This window comes from Arvicanthis niloticus, chromosome 4, assembly GCF_011762505.2.
Source record: "Arvicanthis niloticus isolate mArvNil1 chromosome 4, mArvNil1.pat.X, whole genome shotgun sequence".
Lineage (NCBI taxonomy): Eukaryota > Metazoa > Chordata > Mammalia > Rodentia > Muridae > Arvicanthis > Arvicanthis niloticus.
The window spans coordinates 33,126,088-33,145,207 of record NC_047661.1 but is presented as its reverse complement, the minus strand read 5'-3'; the positions used below and the strand labels follow the sequence as shown (position 1 = coordinate 33,145,207).

The 19,120-nt window shown below is 32.8% G+C and overlaps 1 protein-coding gene across 1 annotated transcript in view; it reads left to right on the top strand.

Moving 5' to 3' along the window:
• LOC143441871 (rho GTPase-activating protein 20-like) overlaps positions 1-19,120 on the top strand; it is a 43,053-nt gene that overhangs the window by 3,036 nt on the left and 20,897 nt on the right. The window contains exons 2-7 of the mRNA XM_076932078.1: positions 6,525-6,703; positions 9,291-9,431; positions 11,256-11,297; positions 12,465-12,546; positions 15,107-15,184; positions 16,854-16,917. Coding sequence (XP_076788193.1) covers positions 6,576-6,703; positions 9,291-9,431; positions 11,256-11,297; positions 12,465-12,546; positions 15,107-15,184; positions 16,854-16,917 — 535 coding nt within the window. The 5' untranslated portion in view covers positions 6,525-6,575. The remainder of the gene's footprint in view (positions 1-6,524; positions 6,704-9,290; positions 9,432-11,255; positions 11,298-12,464; positions 12,547-15,106; positions 15,185-16,853; positions 16,918-19,120) is intronic.

Here is a 19,120-nt window from a genome sequence, read left to right as displayed (position 1 = left end):
TCAGCGTCTAGTGAGATGCCTATGTGCTTTTTTTCTTTGAGTTTATTTATGTAGTGGATTACATTGATGGATTCCCGAATATTGAACCATCCCTGCATTCCTGGGATAAAGCCTACTTGATCTTGATGGATAATTGTTTTGATGTGCTGTTGGATTCGGTTTTCGAGAATTTTATTGAGTATTTTTGCATCAATATTCATAAGAGAGATTGGTCTGTTGTTCTCTTTCTTTGTTGGGTGTTTCTGTGGTTTAGGTATGAGCGTAATGATAGCTTCATAGAATGAATTGGGTAGTGTTCCTTCTGTTTCTATTCCATGGATTAGCTTGAAGAGGATTGGTATTAAGTCTTCCTTGGAAGTCTGATATAATTCTGCACTGAAACCATCAGGCCCCGGATATTTTTTGGTGGGGAGATTTTTTACTGACTACTTCTATTTCTTTAGGAGTTATGTGACTGTTTAGAGGTTTATCTGCTCCTCATTTAACTTTGGCACCTGGTATCTGTCTAGAAAATTGTGCATTTCAACCAGATTTTCCAATTTTGTTGATTATAGGCCCGTGTAGTAGGATCTGATGATTTTTTAAATTGCCTCTGTTTCTGTTGTTATGTCTTCCTTTTCAGTTCTGATTTTATTAATTTGAGTACTGACTCTGCACCCTTTGGTTAGTCTGGCTAAGGGTTTGTCTATCTTGTTGATTTTCTCAAAGAACCAGCTCCTGGTTTTGTTGATATTTTGTATAGTTCTTTTTGTTTCAACTTGGTTGATTTCAGCCCTGAGTTTGATTATTTCCTGCCGTCTACTCCTCTTGGGTATATTAGCTTCTTTTTGTTCTAACACTTTCAGGTGTGCTGTCAAGTTGTTAATGTATGCTCTTTCCATTTTCTTTTTGTGGGCACTTAGAGCTATGATTTTTCCTCTTAGTACTGCTTTCAGGGAGTCCCACAAGTTTTTATATGATGTGTCTTCCTTTTCATTTAATTCTAAAAAGTCTTTAATTTCTTTATTTCTTCCTTGACCAAGTTATCATTGAATAGAGTATTGTTCAGTTTCCAACTGTGTGTGGGCTTTCAGTTGTTTTTGTCCATGTCAAAGACAAGTCTTAGTCCATGGTGGTCTGATAAGGTACAAGGGATTATTTCCATCTTTTTGTATCTGTTGAGACCTGTTTTGTGACCAATTATATGGTCTATTTTGGAGAAGGTACCATGAGGTGCTGAGAAGAACGCATATTCTTTTGTTTTAGGGTGAAATGTTCTATAGATGTCAGTTAAGTCCAATTGGTTCATAACTTCTGTTAGTTTCATTGTGTCTTGGTTTAGTTTTTGTTTCCATGATCTTTACATAGCTAAGAGTGGGGTGTTGAAATCTCCCACTATTATTGTGTAGGATGCAATGTATGCTTTAAGCTTTAGTAAAGTTTCTTTTATGTATGTGGGTGCCCTTGCATTTGGGGCATAGATGTCCAGAATTGCGAGTTCCTCTTGGTACATTTTTCCTTTGATGAATATGAAGTGTCCTTCTTTATCTTTTTTTAATTACTTTTGGTTGAAAAATGATTTTATTTGATATTAAAATTGCTACTACCGCTTGTTTCTTGGGAACATTTCCTTGGAAGATTGTTTCCCAACCTTTTACTCTGAGGTAGTGTCTATCTTTTTCACAAAGGTGCGTTTCCTGAATGCAGAAAAATGTTGGGTCCTGATTATGTATCCAGTCTGATAGTCTATGTCTTTTTATTGGAGAATTGAGTCCATTGATATTAAGAGATATTAAGGAAACGTGAATGTTGTTTCCTGTTATTTTTGTTATTTGCAGTGGAGATATGATTGTATAGCTACCTTCTTTTAGGGTTGTTAGAAGATTACTTTCTTGCTTTTTCTAGGTTGTAGTTTCCCTCCTTGTGTTGGAGTTTTCCACCAATTATCCTTTGAAATGCTGGATTTGTGGTGAGATATTGTGTAAATTTTGATTTGTCATGGAATATTTTGTTTTCTCCATCAATATTGATTGAGAGTTTTGCTGAGTATAGTAGTCTGGGCTGGCATTTGTGTTCTCTTAGGGTCTGTATGATATCGGTCCAGGATCTTCTGGCTTTTATGGTCTCTGGTGAGAAGTCTGGTGTAATTACTATAGGTCTGCCTTTATCTGTTACTTTACCTTTTTCCCTTACTGCTTTTAGTATTTTTTCTTTGTTTTGTACATTTGATGTTTTGACTATTATGTGGCAGGAAGTATTTCTATTCTGGTCTAAACTATTTGGAGTTTTGTAGGCTTCTTGTATACTTATGGACTTCTCTTTCTTTAGGTTAGGGAAGTTTTCCCTCTATAATTTTGTTGAGGATATTTACTGGTCCTTTAAGTTGGGAGTCTCCCCCCTCATCTATACCTATTATCCTTAGTTTTGGCCTTCTCATTGTGTCTTAGATTTCCTATGTATTTCGTGTTAGTAGCTTTTTGTGTTTTGCATTTTCTTTGACAGTTGTGTCAATGTTTTCCATGGTATTTTCTGCACATGAGATTCTTTCTTCTATCTCTTGTATTCTGTTGGTGATACTTGTGTCTATCACTCCTGATCTTTTTTTTAGGTTTTCTATCTCCAGGGTAGTCTCCCTTTGTGATTTCTTTTTTTTGCTTTCTTTCTTATTTATTTATTTATTTATTTATTTTTGGTTTTTCGAGACAGGGTTTCTCTGTATAGCCCTGGCTGTTCTGGAACTCACTCTGTAGACCAGGCTGGCCTCAAACTCAGAAATCTGCCTGCTTCTCCTTTTTGATTTCTTTATTGTTTCTACTTCCATTTCTAGATCCTGGATGGTTTTGTTTAATTACTTCTGTTTGGTTGTGTTTTCTTGCAATTCCTTAAGGAATTTTTGTGTTCCCTCTTTAAGGGTTTCTGTCTGTCTACCAGTGTTCTCCTTAAGTTCTTTAAGAGTGTTATTTATGTCTTTCTTAAAGTCCTCTATCATCATCGTGAGAAGTGATTTTAATTCTGAAATCTGCTTTTCTGGTGTGATGGGGTGTTCAGGGCTTGCTGTGATGGGGAACTGGGTTCTGATGATGCCATGTAACTTTGGTTTCTGTTGCTTATGTTCTTGCGCTTGCCTTTCTCCATCTGGTTAACTCTCGTGCTGCCTGTACTTGCTGTTTCTGTCTGAAGCCTGCCTTTCCAGTTATCTTGCTTGTGTCTGATCTGCTCGGGGTCCAGATGTCTCTGTAATCTTCTCCAGCTGCACTGAGTACAGTGGTACCTCTAGGATGCCTTGGGATATGGTTCCTCCAAGGTCACAGTCCATCTAGGTGTGTGCTGTTTTGGGTGCTGTGTCTCCTCTAGGATGTCTCAGGATAAGGTGCCCACTAATCTGAGTGCAGTGGCTCCTAATAAGTATGTGTCTTCTGCCACATACTACAAATTTTCCTGTGATTTTTTCAGTTACTAGACTCTAAGGTTCACAGTGTTAATGAAATCTACATGTTGTCTTTTTCACAATAACTCTTGGTAGGTTGAAAAAATTTAGAAATTGAGAATCTTTGGAGATGAATATATATTTCATAATATTTTACACAATATTTTTCCTATTGTTGCACATATTATTGTAGTAATCTATCAGTCAATTAATCTATCTACCTATCTATATGTATATCTATTGTGAAAATATGGTAATTATTACAAAAACTTATGGTTCAACAACTATCAAAAATAAATTTGAAAGTCCCTAGGTATAAGGAGAGACCATGCATGTGTCACTGTGTCAGATGGAATGAGCCACAGACTAATGACATCACAATGGCCATTCCGCCTGACTGCTACAGAGGCCTCAGACTTCAGTGGTTTCCCTGCCAACTGCAGTCACCAGTTTGGTGATCAGGAGTAGGAAGGCAAAATACAATTTTAAGTCTATTGACAATTTCTCCCTTCCAGGCTCCACGGAAAAGGTATCTTTATAAATAAGTTGATTCTCATGATAGACTAATTGTATCAGGAAGTGTTTTCTCTTCATTCCTACAGATCATATGAACTAACTCTCAGCTCAGCAGTGGTTGCTTGAAAAGGTAGTCATTTTAGGAATATTTAGTATCAATCTTCTGTAGAAACAATTCTGTGAGGATAGCTATGCTTTGAGCATACAGAATGGTTTCTGTAAATCTTAAAAAAATAATCTGTCCAATTTATGAGTGAGTATTATTTTGTGTGCAACTCAATTGTTGTAACCACCGTGACTACAAAGATTTTTTTTAAAACAATTTGATCTGGCTTCCTTGGTAGACCCCAAATTTCTGATTTTCTTCAAATTGTTATTGTTTCTAACAGATATTGTGTTCTTTAGAATCTATTTATGAGTATTAGAACATTAATTCCAATTAGACAGGAACTGATTTGCTGACATGTTCATTTATTTTCAATGTTGTTTATCAAATAATTGTGTTGGTATTCTCTGTACACATTATTTGAAAGATTCCATTGTTTTGAGCAGGTCCCAATAAGAAAACCACAACAAGATTTCAACTTTATTATTACAGGGAAAAATTTCATTATGGATAAGAAAGGAAACATGTTCAGATGCAGCGGGAAGAGTTTAGAGTAGAGAGAAAGAAGGAAAAGATTTGGTGTGGCCAAGGCTGGGTTACAGGAAGAAAGAATATCAGGGGAGAAAAATGGGACTAGCCTGAGTAGGAGAAAATTTACATTTATAAGGATGGATAGGGGACTCTATAGCATAGAGTTAGAGATATGTTAGCATAGCATAGGAGTTGGAGAGGTTTGGAGAGATACAGATAACTAGATGGAGACTTTAAAATGTACAAGTATTTTTAATTCCCAAAATCACTGTTGATATCCTTATAGGAGGCACAGGTAAAGAGGCAAGAGAAGTGACCCCTTTCTCTAGAAAAGACCAAATTCACAAATACTTTTTGAATGTTGGAGTTTTTTTTCTGAATTGACAGGGATCTATTTTATATAACAGTTTCGACAGGTCAGATGAACATCAGGGTCACAAATAGAGGTCAGTGGCTTCAGTTGTTTAGAGTAGTCCGATTATACCTTCAGAAGACAATATACACCAGCTGCTCATTTCTAAGTTTTCACATTCAAGAGAGTTGCGATTTTTTATTATTGCCTCAGTAGCATATCATTTAAGTTAAGAATTAAAATTATCTTTTAATATCATATTTTAATTCATTTTTTAATTTCATACGTATACAAAATATATTAATTTTATATATTATATAATGTATACTATATATAATTATATTATATACTATATAGTATATAGGATGTAATATATAATGTATAAGTTATAATGTATAATATATAATATATAATATATAGTATATAATGTATAATGTATAATGTATAATGTATAATGTATAATATATAGTATACAATATATAATGTACAATGTATAATTTATAATGTGTAATCAATAATATATAATATATAATATATATTATAATATATATAATATATAATATATATAATATAATCAATAATATATAATATATATTATATAATAAAATGATATAATATATAATATAAAATATATAATATATAATATATAATGTATAATATATAATATATAATGAATATATAATATATATAATGTAAAATATATAATATATAGTATATAATATATAATATATAATATATAATATATAATATATAATATATAATATATAATACATAATACATAATACATAATACATAATATATAATATATAATATATAATATATAATACATAATACATAATACATAATACATAATACATAATATATAATATATAATATATAATGTACAATGTATAATTTATAATGTGTAATCAATAACATATAATATATAATATATATTATAATATATAATATATATAATATATAATATATATAACATAATCAAAATATATAATATATATTATATAATAACATAATATAATATATAAAATAATATAATATATAAAATAATATAATATATAATATAATATAATGTATAATGTATAATGTATAATGTATAATATATAATATATAATTTTTAATATATGATATATGATATATGATATATGATATATGATATATGATATATGATATATGATATATGATATATAATATATAAGACATAAGATATAAGATATAAGATAATATATAATATACAATACAATGTGATATGTAATATGTGGTTTGTAATATATAATATGTTATATGTAATATGTAATTTGTAATATATAATATAATATATAATACATAATACATAATACATAATATATAATATATAATGTATAATATATAATTAATATATAATATATAATAAATATAGAATATATAATGAATATAAAATATAATATGTAATATATAATATTATATAATTATCTGTATTATATAATATATAATATTTTAATATATATTATAAATGCTATAATATTCCTCAGATCTGCTCTTTCAACTTTATTTACTGTGTTTTAATATCAGGAACCCTTTAAAATTTAGCATGAACAATGGTCTTCTAACATATCCACTGAATATTGTTCTGTCAGGTGGAGACCTGTACTGGAGTGTTTTATATTTTCTGTACGGAAAGCCTTGTGATGGAAGACAGAGGAGGAATGCATCGTTCCTTGCTGTGCCAAGGCCCCGCGCTAATCACCAGTGACAAAAAAAAGAATAAAAGACATCTATCCTTATTTAATGATGTCTTGGTTGTATCTAGTAATCTGTAAGTATGTGCAATATGCATTCATTACTATGAGAGGCCACACTTTACTTATACCTTTTTGTTAAAGCTGACTTATGAGTATTGAAACTTGTTGGGATATGTGGACTGTGCAGTGAGACATATTGTCAAATAAAATATGTAAAATATGAGAAGCAGGTATCCTCTTACTCATTGTTTCCAAATAGACTGTAGAAGCAAGAGGGGTAATTCCTGATTATGATCCTTGCATGCAAATGACAACACATGTAAGCTTCTTCACCTCATAGTTTCCAAATTAGAATGAAGAGAGGAGAAGCAGCCACTATCCCTACTAATAGCAGCTACTAATCAGGGGAAACTGCAGGTACCAAGAAGTTCCTGGTTGGTGTTTCTGCATATACTTGAGAAAACTGCCATGATTAAATGAAGCCCTATACATGGTTGCATTGTAACTTATAACTATGGAGGTGTTTTCTGGGACCAAATCACATATAATCTCCACTGGCCATGATCATAGCCTTCATATTTTTCTAGAAGGTATGAAGTTGGCACTGTTATTATCAAGTAAATAATTTAAGGTTTGTTCTCATAAGTTCATAACTGGTTTGTGAAAAGACATCAATAATATAGTTTATTCAGTCTGGAGTATAAGCTTTGTGCTCATCAATAAAAAATATTCCTAAAGATCCACTTCAATAATTGTGAGACAATGAAGTTTTCAGAAGAGAATTCTTCTACATATTATAGATAAAACCAATGGGGTTAATTTGGATTTGAACCCTGATCAGTATTTGTAAACTCCCAGCATAGAAACTGCTAGGTAGTGTCTGACAGAAGCTGGTTCAAAATTAGTGAATGGCCTGTCTGTCTATCAATCTGTCCATTCTTCTTGTCATTTCTCCTCAACTCAACTTCAGTCCACAGATGGAAATACATTTTTTAAGAGATAGTAATCAACCCATTTGAATTACAATGTATATATATTGATATTGTACTTTTTAATTGTAGTTGGTGTACATTAGTGAAATTCACTTTGAATTTTGAAAGTGAAGAAAATTAAAATGAATCTTTTTCTTGAACGACTATATATTTGTTCCACCTCTGTTATGTAGTGATGATAGTTAAACCTATTTTGACATTGTCATTCATATTATGGAAAAAGCATTATTAATCTCATAGGAGATGATGTTCTTAATTTCCATTTTCAAGCAAGTTTATCTCTTATTAGACATATTGAAATTTGAAGCTTATGTTTATGCATTTCTTCTGAATTTTTGGTCAGATATATCCATATATATGTGTGTGTGTCTGTGTGGGTGTGTAGAATTAGATATATTTAGGTAGAAAAAATATAAGTACAGATATTTTATATGATTTAGACATATATTTGAATGTTTGCCTGTGAGTGTGCATGTTCTTTAGTAAATATTACATAATATGATTGCATCTTGACTATTACGTGTTCCATTAGATAGTGTGGGAAATCTTTCTCTATAACATCATGTTTCAAGAATATCACTCATTTGAAGTTTAGAAAGACTTATATATAATATTTTGTATCAGAGTTTATACTTGTGTCATAATGTCCCCTGAATCTGAGAGAGGTCTAGTCAGTGTGTTCAGTTTCGGACCAACATATTGGTTTAACAGTGTCCTTGGCAAAGTTGCATACCCAAGTACACACACACACACACACTCACACACACACACACGCACACAGAGTGAAGTAATATTCAGTCTATCATAAAAAAATAGAACAGTCATGATGTCATGATTTTGGGGAAGGAGTCTGTCAAAAGATAGAAGGAAAGGAGAGAGCAACAGAAAAAAAATATAATCTGAACACTTTGTATATGTATGTGAATTTTAGAAAGGACAAAATCTGTGTAAAAGGAATGATGAAAGAAGGAAATGAATGCTTCCAAGATTAATATTTCCTATGAACACTTGATAAGACAAGAATGCTTGATAGGGAGACATACTTATAATTATTTGTTTAAATTTTGGGGATAAATAATCATCTTTTTTGGATACTTGTATGAGATATACTTTGTTCATGTACTAATGGAGCCATCGTAGTGAGCTAATGTGACTTCCTAGTGTACAGACAAGGACAATGGAAAATGAATTTTATTTAGTCAGACAATATTTTTGTATTAATTTTAGAAAGATTATTACAATTAATAACGTAAAATACAAAATTTTAACTAATATTTTTGGAATGGACATTATGGGAATAAAACAAAATGGTTACCAATTAACAAAATAAGGGAAGAAATCTTGATACACATTGCTTAGTAAAAATGCCATACAACACATATGCACACACACACACACACACACACACTCATAGTATACACATTCTAAACATTCTCCAATCAGAAAACAATCACGGTAAGTCTATTTGTATGCATTGAGAAGCTCGTATCCAGTAACTACTTTCAACACATTATTTGTTGAATTCCATCTACCATTGCTTGAACTGTGCCTGGGTGATAAAATGGAGGAGTCCTCTTCTAATCTAGGGCAGGAAGAACTGGATATTTCTACAAGCAATTCCAACTACAATGCAAATCAAACTAACAGAGACACTTGATTCTCTTTCTAGGAATAAAAAGAAGTTTAAAATAAAATGTATCATACCACTGAATTACTTGTGGGTCATGGATGCTGTGGACCTTGATGAAAACTGCAGTTCCAAGACCCTTTTTCTGTTCTGGGCAACTGGAAATTTTGTGGTGACCTTTCGGTATGACCTACAGTTTGGATTTGTATTCACAACAGTATTGCTATAGAAGTTGTGGGCCAATTATATAATGTTTTATAATTTACAGGTTAAAACAATTAATCAGAATGTTGGCTAAATACAAACTCATTTTATTCTGATTGTATACAGGTTGACAACTCAAATTTCCACTTCTATGATGACACTAGTTTGTCAATAATTTCCACGTGTCAGAATATCCCTTAGTTTTTGATCTGTGAAGTTAATCAGGACTCCAAAAGATTCTTAGGGCAGAACAGAGGTAAATTGTCTTCTAGGAAGACATGAAGTCTTCTATGTAGGATGTCCATAAAACAAGAACTCACCATATCCTCCACATTCTTTCCCTCATAATGTTTGGTATTATCTAGATTTTGAAAGAATGCAAACGGATTTCTTTGGAATAATATTGTATAGTATAATTAAATTTGACCAATATCCACGATCCTTCCCGGCTAATTTGCTTAAAACATAGTATTTAATTGAACAGAATAAAAATAGTTACACGTAAAATGCTCACGTTTTTAGCCAATAGCATTTTTATCGATAAATATAGTCCAATTTGGGAACAGGACCTTCAGTGTTTACATGCAGATCCTTGTCAAAGCATCAGAAAGAACCACATTATATCACCAAGTACCCACGAGGTTTCCTGCTATGTCATTTTTTATTTTAGTGATATTAGATGTGTTGACTATATATATGTATTTGTGTAGGATGAGGAGAACAGGCATCATCCACCCTCCTGATAAAAATGGTTGTAGGCAGACTATACAGTGGGTAAGCAGTTAATGGGAGAAACAAGAATGTGCTGGACTTTGGTCAAGAATCAGTCCATTGTTTCACAGGAAGTTACCGAGAATATTAATATGAATATTCATCTTAACAGTGCTGCATGTTAGAACCATGACAAAAGAGAGTAGAAAATTCCTTGCTGAAATGCCTTTTCAGCATGGATAATTATTTTCAGAAATAGTAAACAATGTACATATTAGCTTACAGATAGAAAAAGAATACCTGATATAGGGTTGTGAGCATGGGGAAGAAAAATAGTTCACTGGGTAAGCGTTGCTGTTTGGATAAGAAAAACACTGATCAACAAGATAATGTTGGCGACTGTAAGACAGTGTGAATGTGTGAAATATCAATGAGGTCTAACTCATTCAACATAAAATCACAGTTACAAAGCATTTGCATTCTACAATCATCTTTAATTCGTCTGAGAGTATCACATGCCATAGTGTAATAGTGGTGTGCTTATTATTAATTTGTACCAGGAGAGTTAATAAGATGACTCACAGAAATAAAACACTAGTTTCTACTATCCCCATTCTTATATGCGGATTCTGTAACTCACACGAGAAAATAAACAATTTTTTTCTTAAAAGGTATTTTCCCTGAATTAAGTGTGTTTTAACAAAACGTCATATACCTTACCTGTATTTTAGTGTGAATAATGATCCCTTCTACGTGAACCTGAACTCATGCCAAGAGGACACTGTCTTAACTATCGTTTTATATATATGAAACTGAAGCTAGGAGAAGTTGTTGGCCCAGTCATAGTCACACATCTCTTGGAATATAGTCAAGTCTTGACATTCCCACTTAGCTTCCACACTATTTTTAACTCCCTGTCATACAAGTGTCCCAGTGAAACATGTCATTCAGAAGGTCAGTCATGTGAGGAATACCATCTACCCCAGAACTCTCCTGGTAGCCATTGGCTTATAATAGTTTTTATGAGCAATAATCTTCAAAGTGTTAGCATTGTCAAGACTCTAATCCTGTTTTTCACATTTAACATTACAGTTCGAAAGAACAGAAAGACCAGTGGTACTATTTTCTCAAAAGGTATTTTACTTGTGATACTTTAATTTTGCACTGATATGGGAATTGTAGTTTGTGCTTCATTTCTTTCCTAAAAGTATATTGGCTAGATTGTCTCTAAGTATGTTCATTAGCTGATCACTGGATACTGCTTTAGATTCTTTTATCTGTTGCACATTTCATTCAATTTTGAAGAAGTTCTGCACTCATTGCCTCCTGTTTATATTGGAGTAAACAGTACTCTTCAGTCTTACTTTAAAGTTTATTCCACAGATGTTACTCTACCATGTCCATTCAAACCATCTGCGACTTCCTCCTTTGAGGTCATGTAGATTTTTTTCCTTTTCCTTGTGTATTAGTTACAGAACTTAGTCTAGAGCTATGGAATTTATGGACTGTCTTGATATATCAAGAGAATTTATAGTAATGAGTTATTGTTTGTAGTTCAACTAACCCAACAATGGGCAGATTTGAATGGGAGGTCAAAAAGTTTAGTAATTGCTCAGTCTAAGAATTACTAGTGGGTATTGGGCTACCATGAAGCGAGTTTGTTTCACCTGGGCTTCTAGATAAATTGGAATCCAACAGATGGGCTGACAGTAAGAGCAGAGAGGCAAAGCATGAGTCTTCCTTCTTCCAATGTCCTCATGTAGGCCTCCTACAGAAGGAGTGGGTAAGATTAAAGGAGTGTACCATTATGCCTAGATGTGGAACTTGCTTTGTCCTGGCTGACCTTTAACTCAGAGATATAATTCCCCCAGTCTCTAGGGGTTAATGGTGGGTGTGTTTTACCTTGTCTGGGCCTAAGTTTTTATGGCCACTATGCCTCAAGGTTTCCATGTCAAGGTCCAAATCAGAAGTCTGTGTCTTCCACTCTCAAGATCTGGATCACAGGTGTCCACTCTAGTTCTGGATTGTAGTTAATTCCAGATGTAATCAGGTTGTCTACAACCTTGCTAAAACAAGTTCTGGCTGTGCTTCCTGGTTCTGGTCAATGTGCTATTACCTGACCAAGGCTTTGGTTCTGAAAAATTTTAAATATTTCCTAATCCAATAATGTATATTGCTAAGCTGATTGTCTTATATTCAAGGCTAAGATGATACTTATAAAATATTAATAGTGATTAGCTTAAAATAAGCTACAAGCAAATTAATTCTACTACATTGTGTGTTTTTATTGCATTTGAGCAGATCCATTAAAGAAGCCAAGAACGGTATCAAGACAAATTTTTCTCTGCAGATATTCACTGAGGACATCCCAAGCTGTGATAGTGTAAGTGAATACAAAATCAAAACTGAGTAGAAGATAAACAGGCAGTTTATAGAATAATGGAAGATGGAGACATAAGAAGAGTGTGGAGGGGAGAGATGAGGGGATAGATAGTAAGAATATACAAATATGAAAAAGCTGTATATGTATGGCATACGCACATGTATCTTTTATATGTGATATGTAGAAAGCAATATGAAGCAAGATTGAGCCATATGCTAAAGCAACAAAAATATTTTTCCTTAAATGACTGAAAATTATGTCTTGTAGTTGCAAGAGCTCTCATTGCTAAACCAAGTATTATTATTATTATAATTATAATCATTATTATTATTTATTAAAGGAAACATTTTTCCTATTTTTACCCATTACTCTAGTGTTTTCCTATTTTATCCTGCTATAATTATTGAAAAGTTTTGTAGTTCAAAACCTTGGTAATGGATTCTTTTTATCTTTTCTTTATGTGATATGTTTATTTCCCTTTTGTCCTTGAAGAGATGCTTTTAGAGCATAAAAACATTCTTCTAATTTACATAAATAACTCTGTTGCCTTTCTCAATGTTCTCTAGTGAGTATTCAGCAATGATCCTTCCTATATTTGTCAATTTTTTGTTGGTTTTTTTTGATTTTATGTTTATAGTTTGGCTTTTATCCTTAAGAGTTTTTTGAATCATCCATGTATTTAATTACAGTTATGATAAACCTGGTTTTTTCCTACTATTAATTAGGAAAATATTTTTGCTATTCTTACATAAAGATTTTTTCTCTGAATTTTTCCTTTTTTTTTTCTTTTTAATGGATTAAATGTAGATCCCTCAGTGTCTGTATATTTTAAAATACATAGACACAGATGACTTTAGAGGCTTCTTTATTTGACAGTTTCATATCAGTATGGAAATCTACTGCCAAATCACCTGCATGAATCATAAGATATCCCCAAACCTCTCCCTAAGTTACACATGTATTCTCCTACTCTTTACCTCAAATACATAGAATACTGTCTTTTTGACTTAATATTGTAGAGGTAACAAGTTCCTGTACTGTCCTCATGAGTCATTCCTTATGCCAATACTGGAGAACAGCATTTTCCTTCATGCCTAAATGCCTTCAAGTAATCTGTTTTGAAATTCATACCTTGTTAGCAGCAATAGCAGCAACTCACTGTTTCACATTTAGTTTATTGATATGTAATTTCAAAATTTACAGGTTTTTATTTTCTATCTTAGGGTATTGTTCATTTTTCTACGTTAAATTATTAATATGTATTATTTAACAATTATTAAAAACCTATTATTCCTCGTAGTAGGAACATGTTATCTACTATAAGGTTGATATTCTCTGCTGAGAATTACTTACATATTCCTGGTTCAAGTAACCTGGCATGTTATGATAGGGTCTTGGATGAATCTTCACCAAAATACACACACACTCACATAATCACACATACACATGTATTTACACACATACACACACAAAACACACACACACACACACACACACACACACACACACACACAATTTTTCATGGTAATAGGTTATGCCCAGTGGTTAGAAGACCATAAATAAAAACTCTGTGAAAGAGATGGCTTATTAAGTGGTTTTCTATTGTCTTGATTCAAGGTTGGTTTTGGATCCAAGGGGGCAGTTGTGCTGTTTTTTATTTAAGGCAATGTTTCATAGATAACTATAATGCTTCTTGCAAGTAGCTGGTGCCATAGAAACACTCTTCATAAACATATACCTCTTGACTCACTGTCATACACTGTGGTAATGTATTAGAATATCAGTATATCAGTCTTATTTTCTCAGATTCCTAACATTTGATTTCATGCTATTTTCTTCTTGCTGTAAACCCAAGTCTCTGGAGCAGATTCTAAATGTGAGAGGCAGTAGAGAGCAAATAATACAAGAATTTTGATTATTCTTGGAGTATTAAGTAATGGAAAATTCTAAAATATTTATTTTGTTTTCCTAGTTCTATCACCATTACGTATTTCAGTGTTAGAGTTCTGAATATCATCTAACTATGTACAGAGCTTGATAGGGAGACAGTACTCACTCATCTTTTGTTTTGTTTTAAATTTTTTTGTTTTTGTCTTTTCTTTCCTTTTATAAATTGCGGATGCTATTTATCCTGATTTTCCTAAAACTATGCATATGATGTGCATGAAAGTAAGGGTGTAAAATGATGGAAGGCTAGGTGAAGAGGAAGCAAAACGATGTGCTCTTGGATAATCACCCTCCTTGCCTGTCTGCTTCCATAATAAAAAAAAAAAATAAGGATGCTGAGCTCCTGTATCCATGACTACTAAGTCTTCCTTTACAAGACACAACCTGTTAGAGTTATGTTTGAATTCCAAGTGCCCCCATAGTTAATTTTGTGATAAAGATGGTAGACTGACAGTCTTCCAGAGTTATGTCAAGAGAAGAAAACAAGATGTTTATTCTATATTAAAGTTGCCATTACAGACTGTAGATTATAAGTAATGGTTAGACAATAACTAATTTTGTAATCATTAGCTTCAAATTTATTTTATACCATTCTTCTCCGTATTTTCCATAGCCTTTATGTGTAACAGCAACAAACATCAGTACAGTGAATGATATAATTGAGAAGTTACGACCAATGATAAGAGTGACTGTAAGTTATTTTCAAGTTACTTTGAGTGAAAATTGAATTTTGTTTTTGAGGTCCATGTATGTGCAAGTGTGTATCCATATAAATAATACAGATGATACTTAATTTTGATAAATTTACAAATCATATCTTAGTATCTACTCCCTTGTAAAGTCATGTAAGATATAGTAATAGGCGTGAGAGAGACTTTTTCTTGAATTTTTTGTTTGCATTTCCATAGAAATGAAACTCATAGCTCAATGGTATTGAGCTATACTTTTACTATCACTAGACATTAAGGATACATTGTAATAAAGTGAGATTAATTATTCATATGCACACACCTGATTTAAAGGTTGCCAATCATACAGGCAACAAGATCTCTCTCTCTCTTTTTGTTTGTTTGTTTGTTTGTTTGTTTCTTTTTTCTCTTCATTAAAATATTATTGCTCTTCCTTTATGGTACATGAATTCTCTCCTCCCCATTCCTCCTTATTTTCATTTTCCTGTGTGTGAAGGTGTAAATGTGCATGTTCTGGTGTGTTGTTGTTGACTTTAATCTTCAATAAATATGTTTGTGTATTCCTTTCTGTGTTCTGTTTCTTTGTATACATATTTGTATATTTAGTATTTCTGTTTTAAATTGTGCATGTGTATCTCTTTGTAATTCTCTCCCTCTGTGTGTGCTTGTATGTGTATGCCTATGTGCTTTGTGTATGTGTTCTCTGCATATGTGTATGTGGCTCTCTATCACTTCCTGCGAGTTTGTATGATGACTCTCTGAATTTCAGTCTGTTTCTCTGTGTCTATCTCTCTTTCTCTCTCTGTCTTACTCTTTCCAATCCTTGTGTGTTTGGTGTGTGGAGTTATGAGTGTCTACCGCTGTGGAGTTTTATCCACTAGTGTAATACTTAAGAACTCTATGGAACAATTCCTTGGTTTTAATTATGAATCAACATGGAAGTAGAATAAATGATAACTCCAGTTAGAGTATATTATCAACTTAATCACTACTGGATGTTGCTATTTCAACAGAATGTTCTATTTATATGAATTTTTAAAAATCACTCTTGTTGTATTTATATGATTTTTTTCAAATCCATAACTGCATACAATAATTATGTTATGAAACTTTTTTTGAATATGTGTCCTACATCTTCGTCCCTTCCTCAGACTGGCCATCTCTGAATGAAAGCCAATAGTTGTGTATATTCATAGGCATTCTCAAATCCTCTCTGTTTTTGTCTATTTTTCTAATGTTGCTGATGTAACCATAGCTTTCAAATATTTTTTATCAAGTCATCATAATTACTGTGAGTATATGACTCTGTGGGTTCTAGGTTGTGTACTCTTATAAAATTAAAGTTCAATATTCCACTACAGACTGGAGAAACCTATGTGAGTCATTTTGTAATAATATTGTCTTGGTTACTGTTGATGGCTGAATGCAATTTCTTATTTTACTGTGGATAAATAGACCAGGGTTCTCTCAGAGAGGAAAGGCAAGCACCCAAGGGTTGTCTCCTGAAATCAATCCTGATGACTCAAACCTGTGGTCAGAACACATGACATTAATACTGGTCCTAATAATCTCCCTGGTAGAAAGCTGGAATTTATAAATAAAGAAAATGATTAGAGTTTTAAAGACAGTACTGTCATTTTATTTGTGATGGTTTGTTTTTTTGGCTCCCAGAACATTGAAGATTACCAACTGTGGTTCTGTCCTGGCCACGAGGAAGCTCCAAGAGCACTCCAAGGTAAGTCACAGGAAAATCTCAGGAAGGACTAGCTGGGTTCTGTGGTCTAAGCCAGAAGACTCAATGTTTTTTATTATTTAGCCTTAAATATATATACACACTAAAATAAAATAAATAAACAGTATTTCATGCATTAAATTCATAATTAATAACTTTAATTTAGCCTTTAGTCCCCTGAAAACATGTCATTATGAAAGAATCTGAGGTCTGTTCATCAACTTTAAAAGGCAGATACATCTAACCATTAATCTGATTAAAGGTTCCCAATGGAGAAGTTAGAGAGAAGACTGAAGGAGCTAAAAGGGTTGGTGGCCCCACGAGGAGAGAAATTATACCAACCAACCAGAGCTCCCCAGGGTCTAAACCACCAGCCTAGGAGTACATAGGGAGGGACACATGACTCCAGCTATATATGTAAGGGAGGATGGCCTGATTGGGAATAAGTGGGGGAGATCATCTTTGGTCCCATGAAGGCTGAACACTGAGTGTGGTGGGAATCTGAGGGTGGCGAGGGGGGAGTGGGGTTGTAGGTGGGGGCATACCCTCATAGGAGCAGGAAGAGAGGGGAATAGGATAAGGAGTTCCTGGGTGGTGGTCGTAATGATGTAAGGGGATAAAATTTTAAATGTAAATATAATATCCAATAAAAAAAAAGAAGGAAAAAATTTTCTGTTAATTCCAAACTATGTAGGTTCTGTTTCATAATGAAAATTGTAAATGTATACCTATCTCTGAGTCCATGTGGAATATTCATTTCACATCTCCTGTGACCAGCAATTCCCTCACTGATTGAGATGTCATATTCAGATTCTTGGAGACTTCTAGACTGAATCACCTGCTATTCCTTCTATTGCCTTTTAAATAAATTTCTCATTAATGAAATTAGTGCTGAATAAATAATAGTAATAAAATGATCATAAGAATTTGAATAAAATTTTAAATTCTGAGATTATCAAGTATATTTGCAAAGTGATCTTTTAGAACGTAACAAAACAGTGAAGTATTAAGGCATTAAATGACCATCAGACAAGTGACAGTAATAATATATTTTTGAGATCAGAGTACATTTTTATTCATAATTTTATCATGTATTATGAAAAGAATCTGTGGGGATATTCTTGATTTTTTGAAGAAAACTGAAACTGGACTACTTTTATTTTGCTTCTATATTTATTTTAAGGGTTTTGATTCACTAGAAAATGAGCATGGCAAACTCAACCCACACAATGGACTTTATTTTCCTTTGAGCAACAGAGTATTGCTATTGAGTCCAGGCAAGTAAGGAACTCTCAACCCTTACTGTTTCAAGCAAATGAGTGCTGAAAATAGAGGCATGTGCAAAAATCATCAGGAGTTTTGCTTTTTAAAAAGAAGACACAATAGCAGTACTCAATCAGTGATAAGGCAAGAGCAGAGTGCTACTATCTTAAATAAATTTATTGATTGAAATTTGTCAACTTGATAATCTTTTAATTTTATGGCTTGTAAGTGCTTTGTACTTCATGGATGCTTCAGAAGTCTCAAGCAGTTAATGCTACTATTAGTTTCTCAGCATCATTTTGAATGTATCTTTCAACCCACAGGCCATACCCATTTATATATCCCTCAGATCTAGATTTTTCCATATTGATAACTTGGAACAATCTGGAGAATCTTTATCTCAGTGTTGCTGTAAGTCTTGCTCTGATTGCAGTACTGACATTCTATCATTGCCAGAAGGAAAGGCAAATCAAGACTTTAATCATATTGGTGATTCATCAGAAATGGACAAACTAAGGTTTCATACACCTAGAACCCCATATTCACAACAGAGCACATGCTCTCTAACATTTCCTTAGAGAAGAAATAATACATGGGAGAGCACATCAAGCACCTGGATTAAATTTCAAATTTTTCTATGTATTTCTGGTGCAGAGTCACTGTTTGTCAGAACAGTCTAAAAATTGTGTTGTGAGAAAAGAATTATTCTTACTGCATGTGAGAAATCTTCACACATACAAACAAGAAAAAAGTCTTCTGATGAGAGTTTCCTTAAAGACACTGAATTGTTCTTTGAATGTGTTTTCAAGCTCTCCCTTGGTATAGTAGATAGAAGAGAGTTTACATCAATGGCTGTTGTTCATATGCCTCTATGTACAAACATGTTTTGTCAATCCAGCTTTGTGATTGTGTATATTCCTCTGATGAGTCTTCTTAACCCTCA